This window comes from Typopeltis vanoorti, chromosome 6, assembly GCF_054136105.1.
Source record: "Typopeltis vanoorti isolate ZY-2024b chromosome 6, IOZ_Tvanoo_1.0, whole genome shotgun sequence".
NCBI lineage: Eukaryota > Metazoa > Arthropoda > Arachnida > Uropygi > Thelyphonidae > Typopeltis > Typopeltis vanoorti.
Genome location: NC_143554.1, coordinates 375469 through 398103, shown reverse-complemented (window position 1 = coordinate 398103; position 22635 = coordinate 375469). Strand labels below are relative to the sequence as shown.

Here is a 22635-nt window from a genome sequence, read left to right as displayed (position 1 = left end):
TGACTACTGCATGCAGATCTGGGTGCCAGAGTTTCTTGGTGATGAGGAGGTGGAGAGGATCCAGAAACAATTGACCAAGATGGTAGCAGGTCTATGGAATGAACCTTAGGAGAACAGGTTGAAGATTTGTGGATTACAGAAACTGGTTGATAGGTGGAAAAAGGAATGATATGATTGAGACATATAAAATTATTGAAGGGTTTTTACAAGATTAATTCAGAGGAAATTTTTCAGAACAGATCTGGTGGTGGAACTAGGGGCCATCCATGGAAACTGAGTAAGGGTGAGTTAGCAAAGGTGTTAGAACTAGCTTTTTTTGCTTGGAGAGTAGTGAATGAGTGGAACAAGTTACCAGAGTCTGATATGGGTGCCATGACTGTGAATGAGTTCAAAGCAAAATATTATAGATAATGCACAAATGTTGGATAGTTCTTGACATGATGTTTAGGACCTTGCTTGATGAGTCTAAGAACTCCTTGGAGTTTCCCATAATAACAATTATCTTACTTGCATAAATCTTATCTGGAACACTTAGTTGAGAAGTTTCTCTGTAATTCTCACATTCAGTTTTATTCCACTTTATATATGGGAACTAGGAACGTTCTATTCTAATCATCTGGAATTTGATCGTCTGACAAGGTTCTCTGAATTATGCAGTGTACTCAATGCACAACACTTGCACCTCTGTATATGAGCAATTCTGGTCAAATATCATCTACTCCACCTGTCTCTACATTTCAACCTTTTGATAACTTTTTCTACTTCAAGTATATGTACCTTGTTTGCTTTCCTCTTGAATTTTGTCTGTTACTATTTTGTTTAGCAGTGTTTCAAAGTAATTATAATTAATCCAGATATCTAGAATATCCTTATCTTCAGTTTTCATGTCACCTTTATCATCTTTAACTTCTTTTACAGTACTCTTTACTCCATTTCTAAGCTTTTTCAATAGCCTCCAAAAAGTTTTTACCTTTCTGATATATCTTACTGAAGTCTTCTCACGACTTTTTCAGCTACTTTTACGCATAACTCATCTTTCATGCAATTTCCTACTATTTAGGACATCTGCTGAGTTATTTGGTAAGAACTATCTGAGCTTTCTTCTTTTCCAGAACTGCTTCTTTAACTTGTGTCTGTCATAGTGATTTTATATTTATATCTTTGCAAACAACTTCATGACATGCTTCCCTAGATGAATCAATTTTTTCTTCAGAATTTGCTACTGAGACTTCCAGGGTTTGGTTCTTGTTTACGAACTATTTCATTTTTTCTTTGATGTTTGTATAGTTCAGTTTACAGTTTACCCATAAAATCTGCTCAGCTTGCTTGAATTCTTTTAAAAATGTTCTTACATATTGCTCTTTAAAACGTAATATTCACTTTCATCCTACTTAAACTTCGTAATGATTACTTCCAATTTCAAATCCTTTGTCTATTCTTGTATCTTGAACCATCATAAAAATATTACTATCAATATTAACATAGTTAATGATGCCTATCTTATTTGTCAAGTCTTCTCTCCGCATGAACTTCTGCATATGTTTATGTTGAAACATGGTGTTAATGAATAGTCCATATCCTCAGCAGAAATCCAGCAGGTACTTATTATTAGCATTGTCCTTTTTTCCAAATTTTCCCAGAATGGTTTTATATTCCTGGTGAGATTAATTTTCTACTCTGTTATTTAGATCTATCTAACAATCCCACTTTTTCCACTTTGTGTCAGCTGCTTACTCTAATAACTGACTTCTTCCTTAGAATATTCTGTGCATTTATAGGCACAAATAACTTCCATTATCCATTTCTTCATTTTGATTGCCCACCCAACTCTACTTGAAACTGCCTTCCAATCAAAACGTTTATCTCATATTTGATCTGTTTAGTCTTCTTTGCCTTGGTTAAGCTAAGTATTGTCCACATAACAGTAATTTTCCAATTATTGCAAACAGCATGGGAAAGAAGGAACTTGATGTCAGAGAATGTTAGATTTGATCAGTGTCAGAAGAGAGGGGGGGGGGTCTCAGTTACCATTAATTGGTGACAGTTATGCAGCACTTTCCTGGGGAATAGCTAATTATATACATGCTCAAATTAGGACAAGTTACATGCTGGACTATAAAGCTGGACCAACTCAGGAGAATACTATCTTTGGTCCCATGGTATAAGTTGCTGAATGGGAAAGATATCGGCAATGCATGGGAATCTTTGAAAAAAGTGCTTAAAATGATGCAGTAACTGAATAATCACAACACTTTGAAGAACAAATAGGATCAGAGTGAAACAGATGTGCAACCTTATTAAGCAAGAAATCCATAAGTGATGTGGAAGAATATCATAATAAGAGAGAGAGGAGTTATGAAATACATAAAAGCAGGCCAGAAAAGTTGAGTATTGTGCAGAAGGCTAAATCAGAGTATGAAAAGAAATTGGATATGCAAGCTAAAGAATTCTATCATGTTGCAAGTAAAAAAAAAAACAGGGAAGAATAACTTTACTGAATACAGAAGGTACTTCTGTACCATCTGCATTCAGCAAAGATGATTGACAGAAGCTGATGAGGGTGTTCAATTAATGAATGCTATGCTCACTATACTAAGATATATCAACCAGATGTATATGGATGAAGACAGAGGTACATGAGAATGAGGTTGAAGAACTGTTGCATAACCTGGATAAGAATTTAGTACTAGGGCAAACTGAATATCAGCATGTATATACTGCCCAGTCAAATTGGCTAGGTCTTCGACATGTTTGTATAACTTCAGCCTCAGCTCAGGAAAGATATCATAGAAATAGAAAGAACATATTATCATCATCAACAGACTTCCATGGAGTCACTCATTGTGGGAGGTCCCACTCTCACACTCACACTCATCATACCTTGACTTACATGCATTCATCGCCTGCAAACACCACACTCATTCAATGCATTCCAATCACCTGCTACTCTCCATGAAAAAATCTACTCTTCACCCACTTGCTCATACTTAATCTGGTAATTACTCCTTACCAACTTATACATCTCAGTCATATTCTCTCCCTTCTATTCACTAGGCTCTGTAATTTGAATTCTCTTAATTTGTCATACTCTACATTCCAGAGAACAGAAACCAACTGTCAATTGATTTGAACTGTGAAATGGTGTTGAATAGCTGCTGCACAAATTTTAATAGATTTAAAAGAGTGAAGGAAGAATTGCTGAGGCTGCTTTTGAGGAATAGTCCAAGGAAATACTTGTAGAAATTGCAAATATCAGAAACTGAATGTGTGATAAAGTGAAGTGAACTAATGAGAGATTGATGATTAATCGACCTGATTATCTTCTGTACTGAGTCAAGTAATTTTAGGTAGCTCTTTTGGGGTATCATCCAAAATGTATGAATAGAATTTATTCAATAGATAGGTGGATTTTGGATCGGAATAGTTAATAGCTGTTCACAGGTAAAGATTGTTGCAAGCAAAGAAAACCCAAATTTTCTGGATTGGAGGAGACAATATTTGCAAATTGTTTATGCCAAGAGAATGATTTGACATTAGAATAAGCCTAAGAAGAGAAATCTCATCTTGACCAGAGGTTTGTGGTTGTTAAAAGGATTCATTTTTGTGAAAAAAAAAACACTATTATTATCATCAACAATTCCATGGAGTCAAAAGACTCATCATGGGAGATCACACTCTCATATGTACAGCTCATCGTACTTGACTTAAATGCATTCACTTCTCTGCACTCACTCTCAGGCAATAAATTCCAATCATTCTCCATGTAAAAAACCTACTCCTCATCCCCTCGCTCACATCCACCTTATACAGCTTCCAGGGATTCCCCCCCCCCCATCACCAGATATTCTATGAAGAAATCTCATCCTCCTCATCTGATAATTGGCCCTTAGCTTATACTTTGCAATCATGTCTTCCCTCTTCCTTCTATCCACTAGGTTCTGAAAATTGAATTTTCTCAATCTGTCCTCATATTTCACATTTCAGAGACAAGAAAACTTACTCAATCGTCTCTGCACCCTCTTCAACATCTCATCATCCTTTTGAAAATATGACCAAATATGTGAACGATAATCCATATGCAGCCTGATCAAAGACTTGTACAGTGGAATCAAAACATCCTTATTTCTACATGTCAGTGTTCTCTGCATCATCCCCATAATCTGTTGTGTTGTCCTCATAATTTCAGCAAAATGTCCATGAAATTTCAAGTCCCTATTCACCATAACTCCCAAATCTTTCATGTTCTCCACCTCTTCTAAAATATCCCCACCAATCTTATACTATGCATCACATTTTTGCTTATCAAATTTTGAAACCTCACACTCTGCAACATTAAACTGACATCACCCACACATTTGTCCATTCAGTCTATTTAGGCCATCTTGCTATATCTGCTCTACTTCTCGTAACTCTCCCCAATGTCATTTACATACAAATTAAGCAACAACAATGGTTCCTAAAATGACCCTTGAACAAACACTAGTGACTTTCCTCCTCTGGGATATCCCTTGCCCATATACAACAAAAAATAAAATAAATATATATATATATATATAAAATGGTAACAATATGGAAGCATCACAACTCATTTGGTATACAAATAAACCCACAATAAAGATACACTATAATTTTCAAACTAAATTGTATTAGCAAGATGATTTACAGAGATCAGTAAAAGCATGAAATAAAATTTCAGAACAGTATAATATGGGAATATCAAAAGTAAAGACAAAAATAATGCCTTTCAAAGGAGAAAATCCAATAAGCAAAACAGATAATAAAATATTAGAAGAAGAAAATACTTTTAAATACCTGGGATGTGACTCATCATATGAAGATGAAAAAGATAAAGACATTAAAATATCAACTTTTATTCAAGTAAATGATATAATGAACAATATATTTAAGCCATCTCTGGCAAAATCATGGAGTAAACATGTTTTTGTGCCATGCCAGAATTGGACTATATAATGTCCTGTCTAAATCAACCTTCTTACATAGAAGCGAAACATGGACTATAAAAAAATTAGAATGAAAAACAGATTCAAACAGCAGAAATGAAATTTCTCAGAAAAATAGCTCGATATACCAAGGGCAACCATAAACTATTATATAAGTAAATATAAACAAAAATGGTTAGAACATCTAAATACAATGGACAATAGCAGACTGCCAAAAAAATACTACATGGATAGGAATTCAATGGAAAAAGAAGAATTGGAAGACCAAGAAAGCAATGGCATGAGACTGGAACAGGCCATTTAGCCTAAACTCCATAATATGAAAATGATTTATAGTTTTAATGGTGCAAAGGACAGCAAAGATCATAACTGCACCATATCAAAGGTAAGAAAATCAGAAATATTCAAATCCACAACCTGTTGGTTGGAGAATGGTAATGCTAACCAATCGGCCAACCTAGCTGGCTAATAGGAAGAAGCCCACCAACACCACCAGTGAAAAACGAAGTACCACTCACAGGAATGCCATATGCTGAATTCAACAACTATGTTTGCAGATTTAAAGCTTCTGAAATGCTCAGGTGTCCAAAACCCAATGTAAAAAAAAAAAAAAAAAAAAAATCTAATCTTGAATCAGCATATATCAAAGACAAACTGATGAAGTAAACTATGAGAAACATTATTGAGCACATCACAACAATGAGCCACATGTCATCATCATCATCAAATTCCTGCCATGTACCCTCAAGGGGTGTACATGATATCATAGTACTACATGAAAAAAATTACATCATTACTAACTACGTATCTATAATTTTCCTCCAAATCAGTCTGTAACTTGTCAAGACTCCAACATTACCAGATCTTATAATTCCATCGTCTAAGGCACTTTGTACCATATCAATCCACCTATATCTTGGTCTTCCTCTGGGTCATCCTGCTGCCAACCTGGCAGAGAACACTTGTTTTGCTAATCTTTCTTTGCCAATTCTGTTTAAGTGACCATACCACCAGAGATTAGCTCTGCTAACGCATTCCTGGATGCTGACAATCTTGAGTTCTTTCCTAATATCCTTGTTTTTAATATGATATTGCCATTGATGCCATCTGTTCACCCTCTATAATCTTTCTCAAGACTCTCATATCCGCAGTCTCTAGTCTTTGGTCAAGTGTTTTACTTCTGACCCAGCTCTCAGATCTATAAGTTTGAACACTGTCTTGTATACAGCTAATTTAGTGTTCCGACTAATTTCTCTCTTATTCCATATGAATTTATTCATTTGACTTCCCACCATACCAGCTTTGCTGATTCTGTTGTCTATTTCCATATTTAATTTACCATCTTCACTAAAAATCGTGCCTAAGTAGCTGAAATGTTTTACTTGTTCCACAGGTTCTCCATTCATAACACAGTTGACATTTTCAATGATTCTGCCTATTTTCATTGTCTTTGTCTTTTTATTGCTGACCTTCATACCATATCTATTACAACAGCTATTCAATTTAGTCAGAGAATCTTCTGGACTTGTAGTGGATTTATTTAAAAGTATAACATCATCCGCATAAAGCAAAGAGCTGACATTAACATCTCCAATTTTGATATCAGGTTTAATACCACTTTCCTTCATAATGTGATCCATATAGATAATGAATAACAGAGGAGATAATGTACATCCTTGTCTCACACCAGATTCAACATTAAACCATCTTCCTGTACTTCCTTCAATTCTAACTGCTGACTTACAACTCAAATAAAGACTAAGTATTGCTTCACATAATGCCCCATTGACACCATATAACTGCAGCGTATTGAATAGCTTCTCTCTTGGAACCTTGTCATATGCCTTTTCCAAATCGACAAAACTTAAATACAGATCTCTGTTATATTCCCATGCTTTCTCGACTATTTGTCGTAAAGTGAAGACCTGATCCTGATAGCCTCTATTTGGCCTAAATCCAGCTTGTTCTTCACCAAGCTTTTCTTCCACAATTCTTCTCAACCGTCTCTCAAGTACACTTGCATAGATCTTGCCAGGAAGACTCAGTAGGGAAATACCTCTGTAATTCTCACATTCAGTTTTATTTCCCTTTTTATATATGGGTACTATGAGAGCTCTACTCCAATCATCGGGAATTCGTCCCTCTGTCCAGAGAGCTCTACTCCAATCATCGGGAATTCGTCCCTCTGTCCAGGCTTTCTGAACTATGCAGTGCAGCCACTGTAAGACTTATACCACCATACTTCAGCATTTCTGGTCGAATATTATCTACTCCTGCTGGCTTTCCACATTTCAAGCCTTTGATGGCTTTTTTCTACTTCAAGTATGGATATGTATTCCTGACTGCATGCCTTTTGCTGTCATCACTGCTTGTTTCATTTAGACAGTTTTTCAAAGTATTACTCCATAGTTCAAATATATGTTTCTTTCCCATTTTCATGTCACCTTTATCGTTTCTACCTCCTTTTACAGCACTCTTTCCTCCATTCCTAAGCTTCTTCAACAACCTCCAGAATATTTTCCTAAAGTCATTCCATGACTTTTGTTTAGCTAGTTTTACAGTGTTTAGCATTCTTGCATTTGTCTCTGTATTCTCTAAGAGCACAAGCTGACTTATTTGACAAGAACTTTTGATATGCTTTCTTCTTTTCCTTCACTGCCTCTTTAATTTCCTGTGTCCACCAGGGAGTTCTGATTTTTTTATCCTTGCAGACAACCTCACCACATGCCTCTCTGGCTGAATCAATCAATGTTTTCTTCAGAGTTTGCCACTGAATCTCCAAGGTTTGATTCCTGTTCTCAAACTCTTTCAATTTTTCTTCAATAATCTTTGTGTATTTTAGTCTACAGTTCACATCTGAGAGCTGCTCAACTTTTATTCGCTTTAAAACTTTCTTACATGTTATTTTTTTTTAATATGAAATTCAATTTTATCCTGCTCAAGACTAAATAGTGATCACTTCCAATTTCAAATCCTCTGTACACTCTGGTGTCCTGCACCAGGGAGAAAACATCACTATCAACAATAACATAGTCAATGAGACGTTTCTTATTCCTTGCCTCTTCTCTCCATGTGAATTTGTGCACATTTTTATGTTGGAACATGGTGTTAGTAATAACATTTCTGCTCAATCCATGTCCTGAGCAGAAATCCAACAGATATTTGCCATTATTATTAGCTTTGCTCTTTTCTTCAAATTTTCCCAAAATATTATTCTATGTCTCACAATCATTTCCTACTCTGCTATGTAGATCCCCAACAAGGATCAACTTTTCCTTTTTCATTGTGTCAGTTGCATTTTCTAAAGCGTCAAAAAATTCCTCCACTTCTACCTTAGTAGAACCTTCTGTGGGACCATAGGCACAAATAAGTGTCATTGTCCAGTTCCACATTCTCATATTTGCCCACATTACTCTACTTGAGACTGACTGCCATTCAAGAAGATTAGCCTTGTATTTTGTGTTGAATACTATGGCTAACTCCTTTTCCTTGATTGTCATTGCCTGAATATAACATTTTGTATTTATTGGTCAGAAAGATCTCACCAGTTTTTGTCTTTTTTGTTTCAGCACCCCTATTATGTCGATCTGGTACTTATCTAATTCATCAGCTAGCTCCATTTCTTTGCCATTCAGGCTTCTTATGTTGATAGTACCGATCTTTTAACTCTGGTGACGTTGAGTTGGGGAGTGTTTTCAGATTTGTTCCAGTAGCTGACTTTTCGCTGTTCGCCTTGGCGAAAAAAAACGGGGACCTTGTTTATCCAGGCGACGCCCCAGCCGGCATGAAATTTTGTCATGTCATACCATCATTTTTATTTTGGTTTAACCAATAAGAATACAATTTGGTCAGCTAAATTCCAAATTGCCAGCCCATCCTCGTTTGTTCAGTATTCAAGTAGATACCCAACATGGTGCACCACGAGAAGGTCAGGATTGGACATTAGGTCAGAAGCCCTGGTCGGTTCTCCACATTCCTTTAAAGGCTATGTGGAGGTCTCCTCTCAGTTATACAGCTTTGACCCTTAAGCACCCCACATGTCTATTATCTCAATATAGACAACATATCATTTAATAACAGTTATTAGTTTAAAAATCTGTTACCTGTTTTTCTAATTGCATAATTTAATCTGAAGATGTACAAAACTAGTCAAATAGTTCTTTTTCTGAATATATTATACACAGTTCTCACCAGATAAAATAATGGATATTTCATACCACTGATACCTAAATTCATTCAGAAGGCTTCATGCATGAAATACCAGTCCTGTGATTTGTAGTATTTAATACCTGCATTCAAAATTCTGTTGCTAAGCAAAACAGTTTGTCATATTCAGATTATTTTCAACCTGTGTTTTATTTTACAATCTAGTTCAACTTGTGTTTTAACTTTTTTTCACCCTCTGCAGTCTCACTATTAACATTACATTACTTTTGATAACCAGTATTAAAGACAAAATGAAATTTTGGATAATGAAGATTGTCTGACTTTTTGTACATCAAATGTCCGGTGCAGTGATGCTCGTTGGATTCACATACAGTGCTTTAAAGAAAATTTGGTTACCAATGAGTTCCTTAAATGTTGCCCTTTACATAATCTCTGGTGAAGGAAGAGATGTCTCCAACGAAGTTAACTTCAATTCTATTAAAACTTTTTTCATTCCAACATTAGATATCACCATCCCTTACTAAAGATGGATTTAAATCTGTGTTTCTTCCTTATGGACAAAGTTGTTCCTCCACAGTTAGAACAAGTTTCCTGGTGGACAAAAATGTTCTTACTATAGGGGTATGCATGAACTGAAAAGCTACGAAAGAACAGAAGAGTTCGTAAAGCACCACCATCTAAATGACATCGTAATGATGACAACAAATACAAGAGGAAGGCAGTTCCACATTAAAAGATATTACAAATAGATAGTAATAAACAAAGATCACATATAACTTCACTACAATATTTAAATCTAATGGTAAGAATGCATCAATTCTTCCAATCTTTTATACCGGGTGATTATAAAATAACATGAAGTGTTCAGAGCCCTCTAGCGAGTAATGTATTGGACGAAACACACCACTATTCGGTAGACGTACACAGTGGAACATGGGGATTCGCTTAAACAAAAAAAAAAATAAAGTACCAAAAGTCGCCAACAGGGGAAATTTTGGCACTGCCAATTTAATTTTAGTAGGTGTGACTAATGAATGACTAAATGGCAAATGAGAGACTGCACAGATCAATTTCATGACGTTTATTGTTAATTACAAATGAGGTTCGATAAGACCACCATTCTGGTGTTCCAGGAACTGCATACTGTGCACGACATTTTCCACAGTGGCTTGCAACATATCGGAATTGATTTGTCTCACATGTAACGTTATTCGATCTTTCAAAGTTGGAATATCGGGTGCATGTCCTTGATACACAATGCTTTTAAGAAATCCCTACAGCCAAAAATCACAAGGATTGAGATCAGGCGATCTCGGTGGCCATGGCGTGGGAAATGCATGACTAGAAATGTCACAAAACACGCTGTACCTGAAGTCTGATACGAGGTGGTGCACCATCCATCCTGCATGAAGATGGTCGAATCGAGACATCCTCTTTGCTGCAGTTGTGAAACCTCAAACTTCTGTAGCATATTGGCATACCTGTTAGCATTGATGGAACAGGTCACTGGTCCATTTTGGAGATTTTCCTCGTAAAAGTATGGACCGATGATAAAAGATGCCGTAAATCCGCACCACACTGCGACTTTGGGCGAGTGGATAGGCATCTGCAGACACAAGTGCGGATTAGTTGCAGCCCAAATGCGACAGTTGCGTGTGTTAATATCGCCGTTCAAATAAAAGTGCGCTTCGTCACTCCATAAAATCTGCCACGGCCATGCATCATCCACTTCCATGCACGCTAAGAATCTCAAAGATAAGTCGATTTGTGTGGTCGCATCACCAGGGCACAATTCTTGAACATGACTGATTTTATAGGGGTAAAATTTCAACATCTGATGTAGGATTTTCCACAACGTTGTGTGTGCGATATCCGTTTCTTGGGATATTGCTTGTGCACTGCTGGTACCCTGCACATTCATCATCTCCTGTTCCACAATAGCAGTTGCAACTTGTTCAACTTGATGGTGATTGATTGGTTTGCATCCCCTGCTTACCTGCACTACTAGAGTTCCAGTAGTTTCAAATTGCCGAATCAGTTTTCGTAGGTTTGTTACACTAATCGGTCCTTTTTGTAAATTTTTTATACGCCGAAAATCACGAAGACAAGCACTGGCATTATTGTTCGCTGATAATAGAGTTTGACTAACAAAGCATGCTCACGTAAGTCATCGAAAAGCAGTTCGTCTATGAATGATAAGAAATCTCACAGGCTTTCCTTTTATTGCACGAGCGCTCACAAGAAACGCGATAATGCAAATTAATGCATTTTACTCAGTAAACAGCACCAAAATTTCCCGTGTCGGCAACTTTTGGTACTTTTTTTTTTTCGTTAAATCGAATCCCCACGTTCCACTGTGTACATCTACCGAATATTGGTGTGTTTCTTTTTGTCCAATACATTACTTGCTAGAGGGCTCTGAACACTTGACGTTATTTTATAATCATCCAGTGTGTGTGTGTGTGTATATATATATATATATATATATTTGTGTGTGTGTCTCACTACAAAAAAAATTTCATGGAAGTTTTGGGAGTAAGCCAATGGTTAAGAACGTGGGGATTCGATTTAACGAAAAAAAAAAAGTACCAAAAGTTGCCGACATGGGAAATTTTGGTGCTGTTTACTGAGTGATCCGTGCATTTGTAAACTTCTATAACTGGGAATAACACTAAAAATTAACTTATTTTGCATTTGGGGATATACAGACTGAAAATATATTTGAAGAAATTCTTACCATATCTACATTTGCCTTTGTTTTTGCTGAAGTTTCAACATATGGCACACTCCATTGCTTAGCTCTGCCTTGAGCCTCTTCAACTGTCACTTGCCTATTGTCTTCCAAGTCTGCTTTATTACCCACAAGAAGAAATGGAATGTTCTCATCTCCTTTTACTCTTAGGATCTGCTCTCTAGGTGCAAGCGGAAAATGAATTTTTTACTGCTAAATGTTTAGTAATCAAAAGAAAGTTATAAACAAAAATAAGCAAAAATAACCAAAAACATAAACTGGTAAAATTGAAGCCTAAATTTGAAGATTAATCATGATAATTTAGAACTTATTAAGAAGCAGACAAAGAGACAGCTGAATGAACACCAAGAACAGGATAATGAAGAATAAGGCAAGATTATGGCCACTGGAACAGAGATGTGGAAAATCAATTAAATGGAAGAAACATGGAATGAAAGTCATCTAGCAGTGGAGTGAAGCTGTTCATGGTGAAGTGCATATAATTTGCACAATTGTTTTTTCCTTAAAATTCTGCTTAATACAACTACCACCCTGGTGAACTGCACCAACTCCACAAGAAATACTGCAACATAATTCAGAGTTGTGTTGATAACAGGAATCTCTGTGAGGGAGGACATGGGTTTGTTAAGGGGGAGTGTTGGCAATTTACTCATTACAACAGGGAGACAGATGTACTGGACAAGAGGAATGTGCATATGGCAGTATATTTAGATTTTGTGTGGGCTTTTGATAGACTGCCATATGACCAGTTGATATGACAACTGGATGGGTAGTGTTAGGCAATAAATTAGTAAATATTAATTTTTTACTTAATTTATTCATTTCTAACAATTTTTTTGTTGAACAGAAATAAGCAATGTGTGTGTGTGGGGGGGGGGAAGAATAGTATCTAAAAGCCACAGTTTACCAGTGATTCCGTTGCTTGTTAATGACCTTGAAAGAGATTTATGAAAGTCAATGGACATCATTTTCGTGCGATGACTGCAGCGATTCTATGGGGCATACTTTCCACAAGCATAAGATAGTAATCAATGGGAATTTAGGATCATTCATCCTGTAGGCATATAACGAGGACTTGAACTGTTGTGGGGGTGGATGTCCCTTGACCTCACCCAATGAACCAGTTCATCCCACAAATATTTAATTGAATTGAGATCAGGGCTTCACAGGCCAGTCAAGTGTGGTGATGTTCCATATGCATTACAGTAGCAGCCTTATGACACAGTGCATTGTCTTTCTGAAAGAGACAATGGTTAGTTCCGTAGAAATGCTACAAAGTAGGAAGCATATGCACTTTGGTAAGAGACGTTCACTGGATATCCACCACACCTGTCATCTGCTCAGTAGAGGATGTAGCTTGATTCGTCATTACATAACACAGATTTCCAAGCTTTCACATCTCACTGTACACACTCTTTGCACCAATGAAGACACTGCATGTTAGTTTGGAAAATGAATATTGTGGTCCTACCATGGAAACCCATGTTGTGAGTCTTGGTTCTGTTCCAGTCACTGCCCAGAACTCTGCATGAAAAGTGTTGGTCAACGAATGGTGGTTTTTATATATTATCCTTCATAGAACCCTATGGTCACATTCAGTAAGCATGGTGGGTCATCCACTGCAGGTATCACTTGCAGTTGACTCCCTACACTTCCATATCAATTATATCATGGATTATTGACCTGGGATAGCCCAACTGGTCAACAATTTTAATTTGTTGAAAACTGAACATCCTAAGACAACAGATACCCCAGGTCAGGAAGACCTTCCACAGCAATCACACCTGAAGGCATCAATGAAGTGCATGCCATGATCCGTGATGATAAACGAATACCAGCAAAAATATTGCAAAGATTCTGGAGATATCCAGAGTATGAGTCAGGGATATTATCCACCAACATCTGGACATGCACAAGCTCTCAGCAAAGTGGGTCTCCAAATGTTTGAATGCCAACCAAAAGAGAGAACATGTGCTGTCATCTCATGGGATTTTGGATCATTTTGAGAAATCAGGTGCAAATTTTTTGGCTTGTATTGTGCTGTTGATGAAACATGGCTTCATCACTATGACCCAGAGACTAAACAGCAATCAATTATGTAGACACACAAAAGGTTCTTCAAGGCCAAAGTAGTTATGAATCCGAAAGTCAGCAGGGAATGTTTTGGCCATTGTCTTTTTGGATATGGATGGTGTAATCCTTACCAAGTACTTTAAAAAATGTGAAACTTACAGCAGCAATTTATTCAACAGCTCTAAAGAAATTAAAGGAGGCACTGAAGGAAAAAATGCCATTGGAAATTAAGCAGAGGCATGTTGCTTTTGCAGAACAATGCAGTGGCTCACACTGCTTATGTAACATAATAGACAATACACAACTTGGGCTTTCAATATCTACCTCGCCCACCTTTTTCACCTGGCCCCATCTGACTATTTCCTATTCCCAAATTTAAAGAAACACTAGAAAGGAACAAAATTTATCACAGATGAAGTATATCTGCAGCTGGGGACTGGTTTGTGCAACAATGGAAAGACTTTTTTCTGATGCAGCAGCATTATAACAAGTGCATAACAGTTTGCAGGGAATATGTAGAATAATGCAGAATAAATTCTACCTCAATTCCTTCATGGTGGTTATCACAACTTTTCAGCACACCCTCATATCATGTTTGTGTATTGCTTCTTTATTTGATTTAGGAACTATATATTTTATGCTAAGGAAAGCATCTTGTTTGATATTTATGTATTCATTATTATTTTTATGAATAGCAGTACCCTAAAAGCATATAAATATCTAAAGGGTAGTAGTTTAGTATAGTGTATTTATTACGTATTGCAGCATCCTTGCATTTGTTTTTAGTTAAGATTTGAATTACTTTATTATGAGTCGAAACTAGAGGTTTCAGTGTATTGTGATAGATTCCTCCCCAGCTTAAAATACCTAACGGCTGCCACACAATGAGGCAAGGACTCTACAAGTTTGCAAAAATGTTTCACAGGTGTGGCAACCCATGCATCCACCAGAGCTGTTCAAAATTTGCCAAAGTTCAGCAGTGATGAGACACAGGCCCAAACACTCTCTGCTCAACAGTATCCCAAAGATTTTTGATCTGACTTAAATCAGTGCTTCTAGGTTGCCACTTCATTATTTCAAACTCAATAGAATGCTCCTTCAATCAAGCAGTAGCCAGCCTATACCTGTGAGATAAACAACTGTCTTGCATCTCAATGGAAATGGATGATGGACATAAACGGGTGTAAATGGTTAGCCTCGAGTTCCATGTACTGCGATGCACTGATTGTTGTACACGTACCAAAGGTCCCAAACACATCCAAATGAAGATGCCACAGGCCATCACTGAGCAACCACATCCAGCTTGCCTTGACATGCAGGATCCATGGCTTCATCCTCAGTCTCCCAGCAGCATTATGAAGTTTAAATCGCGATTCTTCACTCCAGGATATGCATTGGCAATTTTCATCATTCAGTTTTGATGTTCTATAGCCCAGGCAAAGGCATTCAAAGCTCGGTGTAGTGCAATTAGAAGCGGGACTCTCATAGGTCAGCAGTTTCCAAAGCCAAGAAGGTGAAGTGAAAGACACACAGTCTTTGCACTGCCTTTCCGGCTGGAACTCGTTTAGATGGGAGGTGATTTGAGATGATGTCGGCCCTGTCGATACATATGATGCAAGTCAGCCCATGATCATTCAAGGCTGGTTGCGCTTTGCAATTTGTCTGGATGCTTGTTTTTTTGCTGGAATTTTCATATTCCAGGAACACTCTTTGAAACTGTCATATTAGAAAATCCAAGTTCATTGACAATTTCAGAGATCGAATGACCCATCCATCGGGCATAAATGATCTGCCCTCTGTCAAATGCAGCTAAATCCTGCTCCTTTCCCATTACACTTCTCAAAACAAATACTTGGAGAGCTAAGTATAACCCCCAGTCTTGGCCACACATGCAGCAAATGTGGGAGTTGCAGTACAGAATTTGCTCAGTGTCTCCTAAAATTAGTGGAGAATCTCCATCTGCAGATTCAATAATGGCAAATGACAGTTTGTGGCAGAAAAAAGCTGATGAAACAGGTATGAATATTATTATAATCTGACACCTTACAATACATCTAAATTCAAAGGAGATGAATGTGTGGGTGAAAAAAAAAGCTAGACTTGCTTGACGGTGCTCTATGTAGATATACCACAGATACAGATTTAAAAAAAAAAAAGTTAATGACAAATCATTAAAACCTTGGTGCTTCAAAAATACGAAAAGTTTCTGTGGATTACACTGCAAACAAGAAAACTTTGATGACTTTGAACATTTTTCAGCAGTATTTACATGATTGGAATGAACTATTTGAGAAAGAAGAAAATATTTTTTTAGTTGATAACGGTCTGCACATGCCCAGATCTGTTCAATATTGAGCTAGCGATTCTGCCTCCCGACACATCAAATTTACAACCAGTGGACATGAGTGTAATCAAGAGTTTGAAAGGATTTTATAAAAGATTTGTAGTTAAACATCTAATCAGTCAAAGAGAACACAACTTAATGCATCTCTATCGATATTGGATGCTAGACATTACTGAATGATGTGCGGAACAATGCTACTTCAATAACCATATCTTCAAGAAATCAAAATGAAATTCAAAAAAATTTCAATCATAGTTGACGATGATGGAAATAAAGAAAACAGCTTAGATTTTAACAATGACACTGATGAATTTGTAAGTCGCTGACAACTTGTTAACTAATGGTCTTTTTACAACGATATTGTAAATGCTGTGCTCAACACAGACGATAAAGATGATGATACAATGACAAGAATGAAAATGAATCAAAATCAGTGCAGACAATCTCTCAAGCTCAAGGTATTATGGACACAGTCAATTTGTTAAAGGAACTGACGCAAATAACGTTTGAGACACTGTGTTTTAAGGGGAAATATGAGAAATATCAAAGTGAAAAATGAAATTTTTATATCAATTTTATGAAGAAAAAAAAAAAAATTGAAACCCTGTTTATTATTAAGTGTGCTGTAGTTTATACAAGCATTCATTCAAATAATATATCTATCTATCTATCTATCTCGGGGGACCCTATAACCCCTAGAGCATGCGTATCCTTGGTTGGCGGATATGGGAGCCCACCATGTGTGTGTGTGCATGCGCGTGCATGTGTGTGTGTGTATATATATATATATGGTGGGGTGGTCCCGCTGAATAAGGACTCGTGGACCAACAGGGCAATCATCTTGATTGTAAGGGAAGCGGCACTCCAATGGATCCCCTAGCTGGATCTATCCTCTCCTTATTCTACTTTGAGGAAGATCCACTTACTTTAATCTTTCCTATAAGGCTTTATCAGCCAACTCTTCTTATTTTATGGTCCCTATGCTATTAGAGTACTCGAGGGCCATGGGGTCTTTTCATTTCTGGCCTTACAACTATGCCCTCTCTATAAACCTTACTATAATTCTTCTATAATCTACTCTTTCCCCTTCAATATACCTTTTCCTCGTATGGGTTTAAATTCGGAAGAAGGCTAGTTCAGAAGCCTTAAGGTAGCAGTCCTACCACTGAACTATTCCATCATCAGGCTAGTCCCCTGACATGGAGAACATAATCCTACTTGTAAGCTGACAGAAAAAGATAATCGGATTGAATCTATGGGAAACAACCCTGGAATGGAAAAGGTAAAACAAATATGGAAATGACAAAATATAATACACATAGTAAACTGGAATGTAAGAGGAATAGCATATAAAGAAATAGAATTAGACCAGTTATTAAATGAAAGAAACTTTAAAATAGCAGTAATCACTGAAACAAAAAAGAAATTAAAAGGAACCATGAGAACCGAAAATTTTAATCTGATATACAGTGGAGTCGACAGAGACCAAAGAACATAAGCAGGAGTCATGATTTGGATTCATAACTCCCTTTTCACACAGTTAAAACATTATAAATTATGGAATGAAAGAATAATAGAAGCTAGAATAAAAATAGATAGAGGCTATTTAACAATAATTGGTTTATATGCCCCAGAAAAAGGAAGAGAACAGCATAATAGATTTTTATAATCAGCTACAAAACATATATAATAAAATAAATAAAAATGATTACATAATTTTAGCAGCAGACTTAAATGCAAGAATTGGAAAAACGAAAATTAATAATAATATAGGAATACATCGAGAACACACTCTAAACAGGAATGGTAAAAAATTGATTGACTTTGTAGTTTATAATAACCTAAATATAATGAATTCCTTCTATAAACATAAAGACATACATAAATATACTTGGGCAGCAAGAGGATGGAAATCAATATTAGATTACTTTATATTAAATGAAAAGACATGAAAATTTTCACTAGATGTTAGAGTTCACAGAGGATATGAAATAAGCAGTGACCACTTGATTGTTAAAATAAAATTAAGATTACCACCTAAATGGCTACAGGTAACAAGAACAGAAAGAAAAATTGAAACATTTGTTTATAAAACTAGACTATTGAATGACACAAATGTACAATGGTTATATGAACAAAGAATTAACCCATATCTAGACAAAATAAAACAAAATGAAGAAATAGAATGGCTTAATATAAAAACGATACTAAATGCAGCAGCAAATGAAAGCTTAAGAAAGACCAAAAAATTCAATACAAGTAAAAAAAAAACTGAAGATCTAGGATGATACAATCAAAGAAATAATCAAAAAGAAAAAAGAAGCCTATCACAAATGGTTAAGCAGTAAAAGATTAGAAGATGAAATAGAATATAAAAGAATAAGAGCCATAGCTAAAAGAGAAGTCAGAAAAAGACAGAGAATCATGGAACAAATTTATTTCTAATTTAGAACATGATTTATATAAAATAAGACCCAATGTATATAATATTTTGAAACACTTAAATGCAGATACCAAAGAAAACATAAAATTAACCACCGAATTGAAATTAGAAGAATTTCTAAATTACTACAAAGAATTGTGGACAGGCAAATATTTTAAAAAAGACAATTGGCAAACAATTAACAAAAATGAAAAGGAAATAACTAAAGAAGAATTAGAAATCAGCCTGAAAGAAACGAGAACGGAAAATCACCTGGAGAAGATAAACTAGGTTCAGAACTATATAAATATGCAGGAACTAGATTCAAAGGAAGACTCTTATTATTTTTAAATAAAATTTATTCAACTGGTATCCGCCCCCCCCCCCCCCACCAATAGAATGTAAAAAAGCAATTGTGATTCCTATCTTTAAAAAAGGTAATAGAGATGACCCTAAAAACTATAGAGGTATGTATACTAAATTCCTGTTACAAAATATATAGCAGAATCTTAAATAACAAACTAATGAAATATTCTGAAAACTTTATTTTAGAAGTACAGAATGGATTTAGAAAAGAACGATCATGTATAGACTCGGCCTTTTGCCTAAAATTAATAATAGAGAAAAGAAGAGAATACAATTTAGAAACACATATTGCATTTATTGACTTTGAAAAAGCATTTGACAAAGTTAAAAGAAACATATTATTTAACATATTAAAAGAAAGACAAATACCAAATAATATCCTAAAAGCTATCACAAGTATATATGAAAATATCAAATATCAAATTAAATTACGAGCTATCATATACGAGAGAGATAAACCAAGGGTTCCGACAGGGAATTTTAATTAATATCTACTTAATTAATATAATAATAAAATGGAATAAAAATTTACATCAAGGAATTAAACTTTCTCCTACAGTTAACTTAAACACTCTCCTCTTTGCCGACAACCAAATAATAATTACAAATTCTGAAGATAACTTACAGTAAGCTATTTTAGATCTAAATGAGATATCCAAAGTTTATGGTATGATAATATCAACAGAAAAATCAAAAACTATGGCCTTTAAAGGACAAGATCCACCAAGAACTAAAATAGTAATAGATAACAAGATCTTAGAACAGGTGAATTCATTTAACTACCTAGGATGTATGATCACATATGAAAATGAAAAAGATATAAATGTAAAAATTGCAAAATATTTAAAAATAACAGGTGTAATTAACTCTATATTTAAACCAAACCTAGTTCAAAAACAAACCAGGCTAAAAGTATACAATACATTAGCCCTACCAGTCTTAATGTATGGAAGCAAAATCTGGACAATAAAACAGAACGACAAACAAAGATTAATAACAGCAGAAATGAAGTTCATGAGAAAAACTGCAAAGTATACCCTATTTGATACAAAAGAAACGAAGATATGAAAGAATTAAACCAAGAACCAGTAATAGAAAATATTAAAAAATATAAACATAAATGGATGGAACACGTTCAAAGAATAAAAACAGAAAGATTACCAAAACAAGCCTTAAAGTACAAGCCATTAGGAAAAAGAAACCAAGGACGTTCTCTTAAACGATTCAATGATGACTTCTAAGGCCAGAACAGGCCATGCTAGGCCTGGCCTGTTCTGGAAAATAGTTCCACTGCATAAAGGTGGTTCCAAGACTGCTGTTGTAAATTACCGACCGATTAGCATATCAGGAATCATTGTCAAGGTCTTAGAGAAATTAGTCAAGAAAAGAATACAGGATTGGATAGATGAAAATGGGATATTGTATGGGGGACAACATGGTTTTGTGAAGGGTAGATCATGCCTCAGTAACTTGCTCACGTTTTATAACACAGTGACGGCTGAACTGGATAGGGGTAATGGGTTTACAGTGATACTACTGGACCTTGCCAAGGCCTTTGACAGGATACCACATGGAACCCTAATCAGTAAACTGGAGCAGATGGCGATGAATATAGGGTTGGTGAGATGGATAGGAGGGTGGTTGAAGGAGAGATACCAGAGAGTGGTTTATTCAGAAGTGGAGTCTAAAAGACAGCTTGTGACTAGTGGTGTGCCGCAAGGCTCTGTTCTTGGACCACTGCTTTTCAATTTGTTCATCAATGATATTGGAAAGGATTTGAGAGGAAGTGTTCACTTGTTTGCTGATGATGCAAAGTTGGGTAGAGCAATTGTGAGTGCACAGGATGTCAAAATTTTACAGGATGATTTGGATAGTTTGGAGGACTGGGCTAGGAAAAAATGGATGTCAATTTAATGTGGCAAAGTGTAAGGTTATGCACTTTGGGGTGAAAAGAATAGCAGCAGTATATCACAATGGTGGAACCGTACTCCAGGAGATTGATGAGGTCAGGGATTTTGGAGTGTTGGTGGATAGGGAATTGAAGTTTAGGGAGCACATTGCAAAAGTGGCTAAATCAGCTCATCAAATCACTTGGCTTCTGAAAAATACTTTAACATAAAGAGATAAACAAGTTGTTGTTCCTCTGTAACGAGTCTTGATAAGACCCTACCTGAACTACTGTGCCCAGTTATGGGCGCCAGGGTTTCTTCGTGATGGGGAGGAGGTGGAGAGGATCCAGAGATGAGTGACCAAGATGATAGCAGGTCTGTGGAATTAACCTTATGAGAATAGGTTGAAGATTTGTGGGTTGCAGAAATTGGTCGATAGGCGAAAGGGGTGATATGATTGAGACATTCAAATTACTGAAGGGTTTCTATAAGATTGATCCAGAAGATATTTTTGAAAATAGGACTGGTGGTGGGAGGACTAGGGGCCATGCATGGAAGCTGGGCAAGAGTGTGGTTGACAAGGGTGTTAGAGCTAGGTTTTTTTACTTGGAGGGTGGTGAATGAGTGGAATAAGCTTCCAGAGTCTGTTGTGGGTGCTACGACCATGAATGAATTCAAGGCAAGGTATGATAGATACTGTGTGAATGTCAAATAGTTGTTCTTGACATGTTAGGGCCTCCCTCGATGAGTCTGTCGACTCCTTGGAGTTGCCCGAATAATAATAATAATAATAATTATATATATATATATATATATATATATATATATATATATATATTTGTGGTTCCCACCCACAAAAGGTTATTATAAACCTATGGTACATTTATACCATCGTGAGCTAGAAAATTTTTTTTTTTCCACCCACTGTCTGGAAACCTTGTTCTAGAGACCAAACATGGAACTTTTTTAAGTCACTTCAGGCCTCCAATAAGCAGGGCGGTGGCACTGGGCAACAAAATTCATCTCCCAGCTAAATACACATTCACAAACATCCATGCCTACAGCTGGATTTGACCCTGCAGACAGGTGGTCAGAGAGTGAGTATGCTAACCACTTAGCCAACCTGGTATGCAATTTTTTTTACGTCATTTTTTAATTGCGTTATTGAGAATTAAAAAAAAAAGCGTCATCACTGATATAGTGAGTAATAGTTATAATGATGAAATTTTGTGTTAGTCTCCTAGTGCTTGTTATAACTATTTGAGTGCACTAAGTTTCCAGATATACCTTTTCTTAAAGCTAAAACAGACCAATTTCCTGTTCATATTGTAGCATATAACAAACTACTCTGTAATATACTGTGTAATCCGAGAAGATCATACACACCATCAAGATTATATCAGGGCTAATACATAAATCTAGTCTAATGTAGCATGGAATGGGCAAAAACAGAATACTCAGGTCAAATACCAAATTAATGCACAAATCCTATCCTATTCCCTCAGCCATACAGATGGTTGGGGTATCTACATGCTACCATACTAGGGAGATAATTATGATCAAGGAGAAGATGAAAACTGGACATTAGGTTAGAACTCCAGTCAGTTCTCCACATTCCTTAAAAGGTCATATGGAGTGCCCCCAGTTATACGACCAACTCT

General features: G+C 36.1%; 1 protein-coding gene across 1 annotated transcript in view; it reads right to left on the bottom strand.

Annotated features, from left to right (window-relative positions):
• Nucleotides 1–22635, bottom strand: part of Rala (Ras-like protein A) — a 114676-nt gene that overhangs the window by 5763 nt on the left and 86278 nt on the right. The window contains exon 4 of the mRNA XM_090394009.1: nucleotides 11866–12040. Within this exon, the coding sequence (XP_090250135.1) occupies nucleotides 11866–12040 (175 nt within the window). The remainder of the gene's footprint in view (nucleotides 1–11865; nucleotides 12041–22635) is intronic.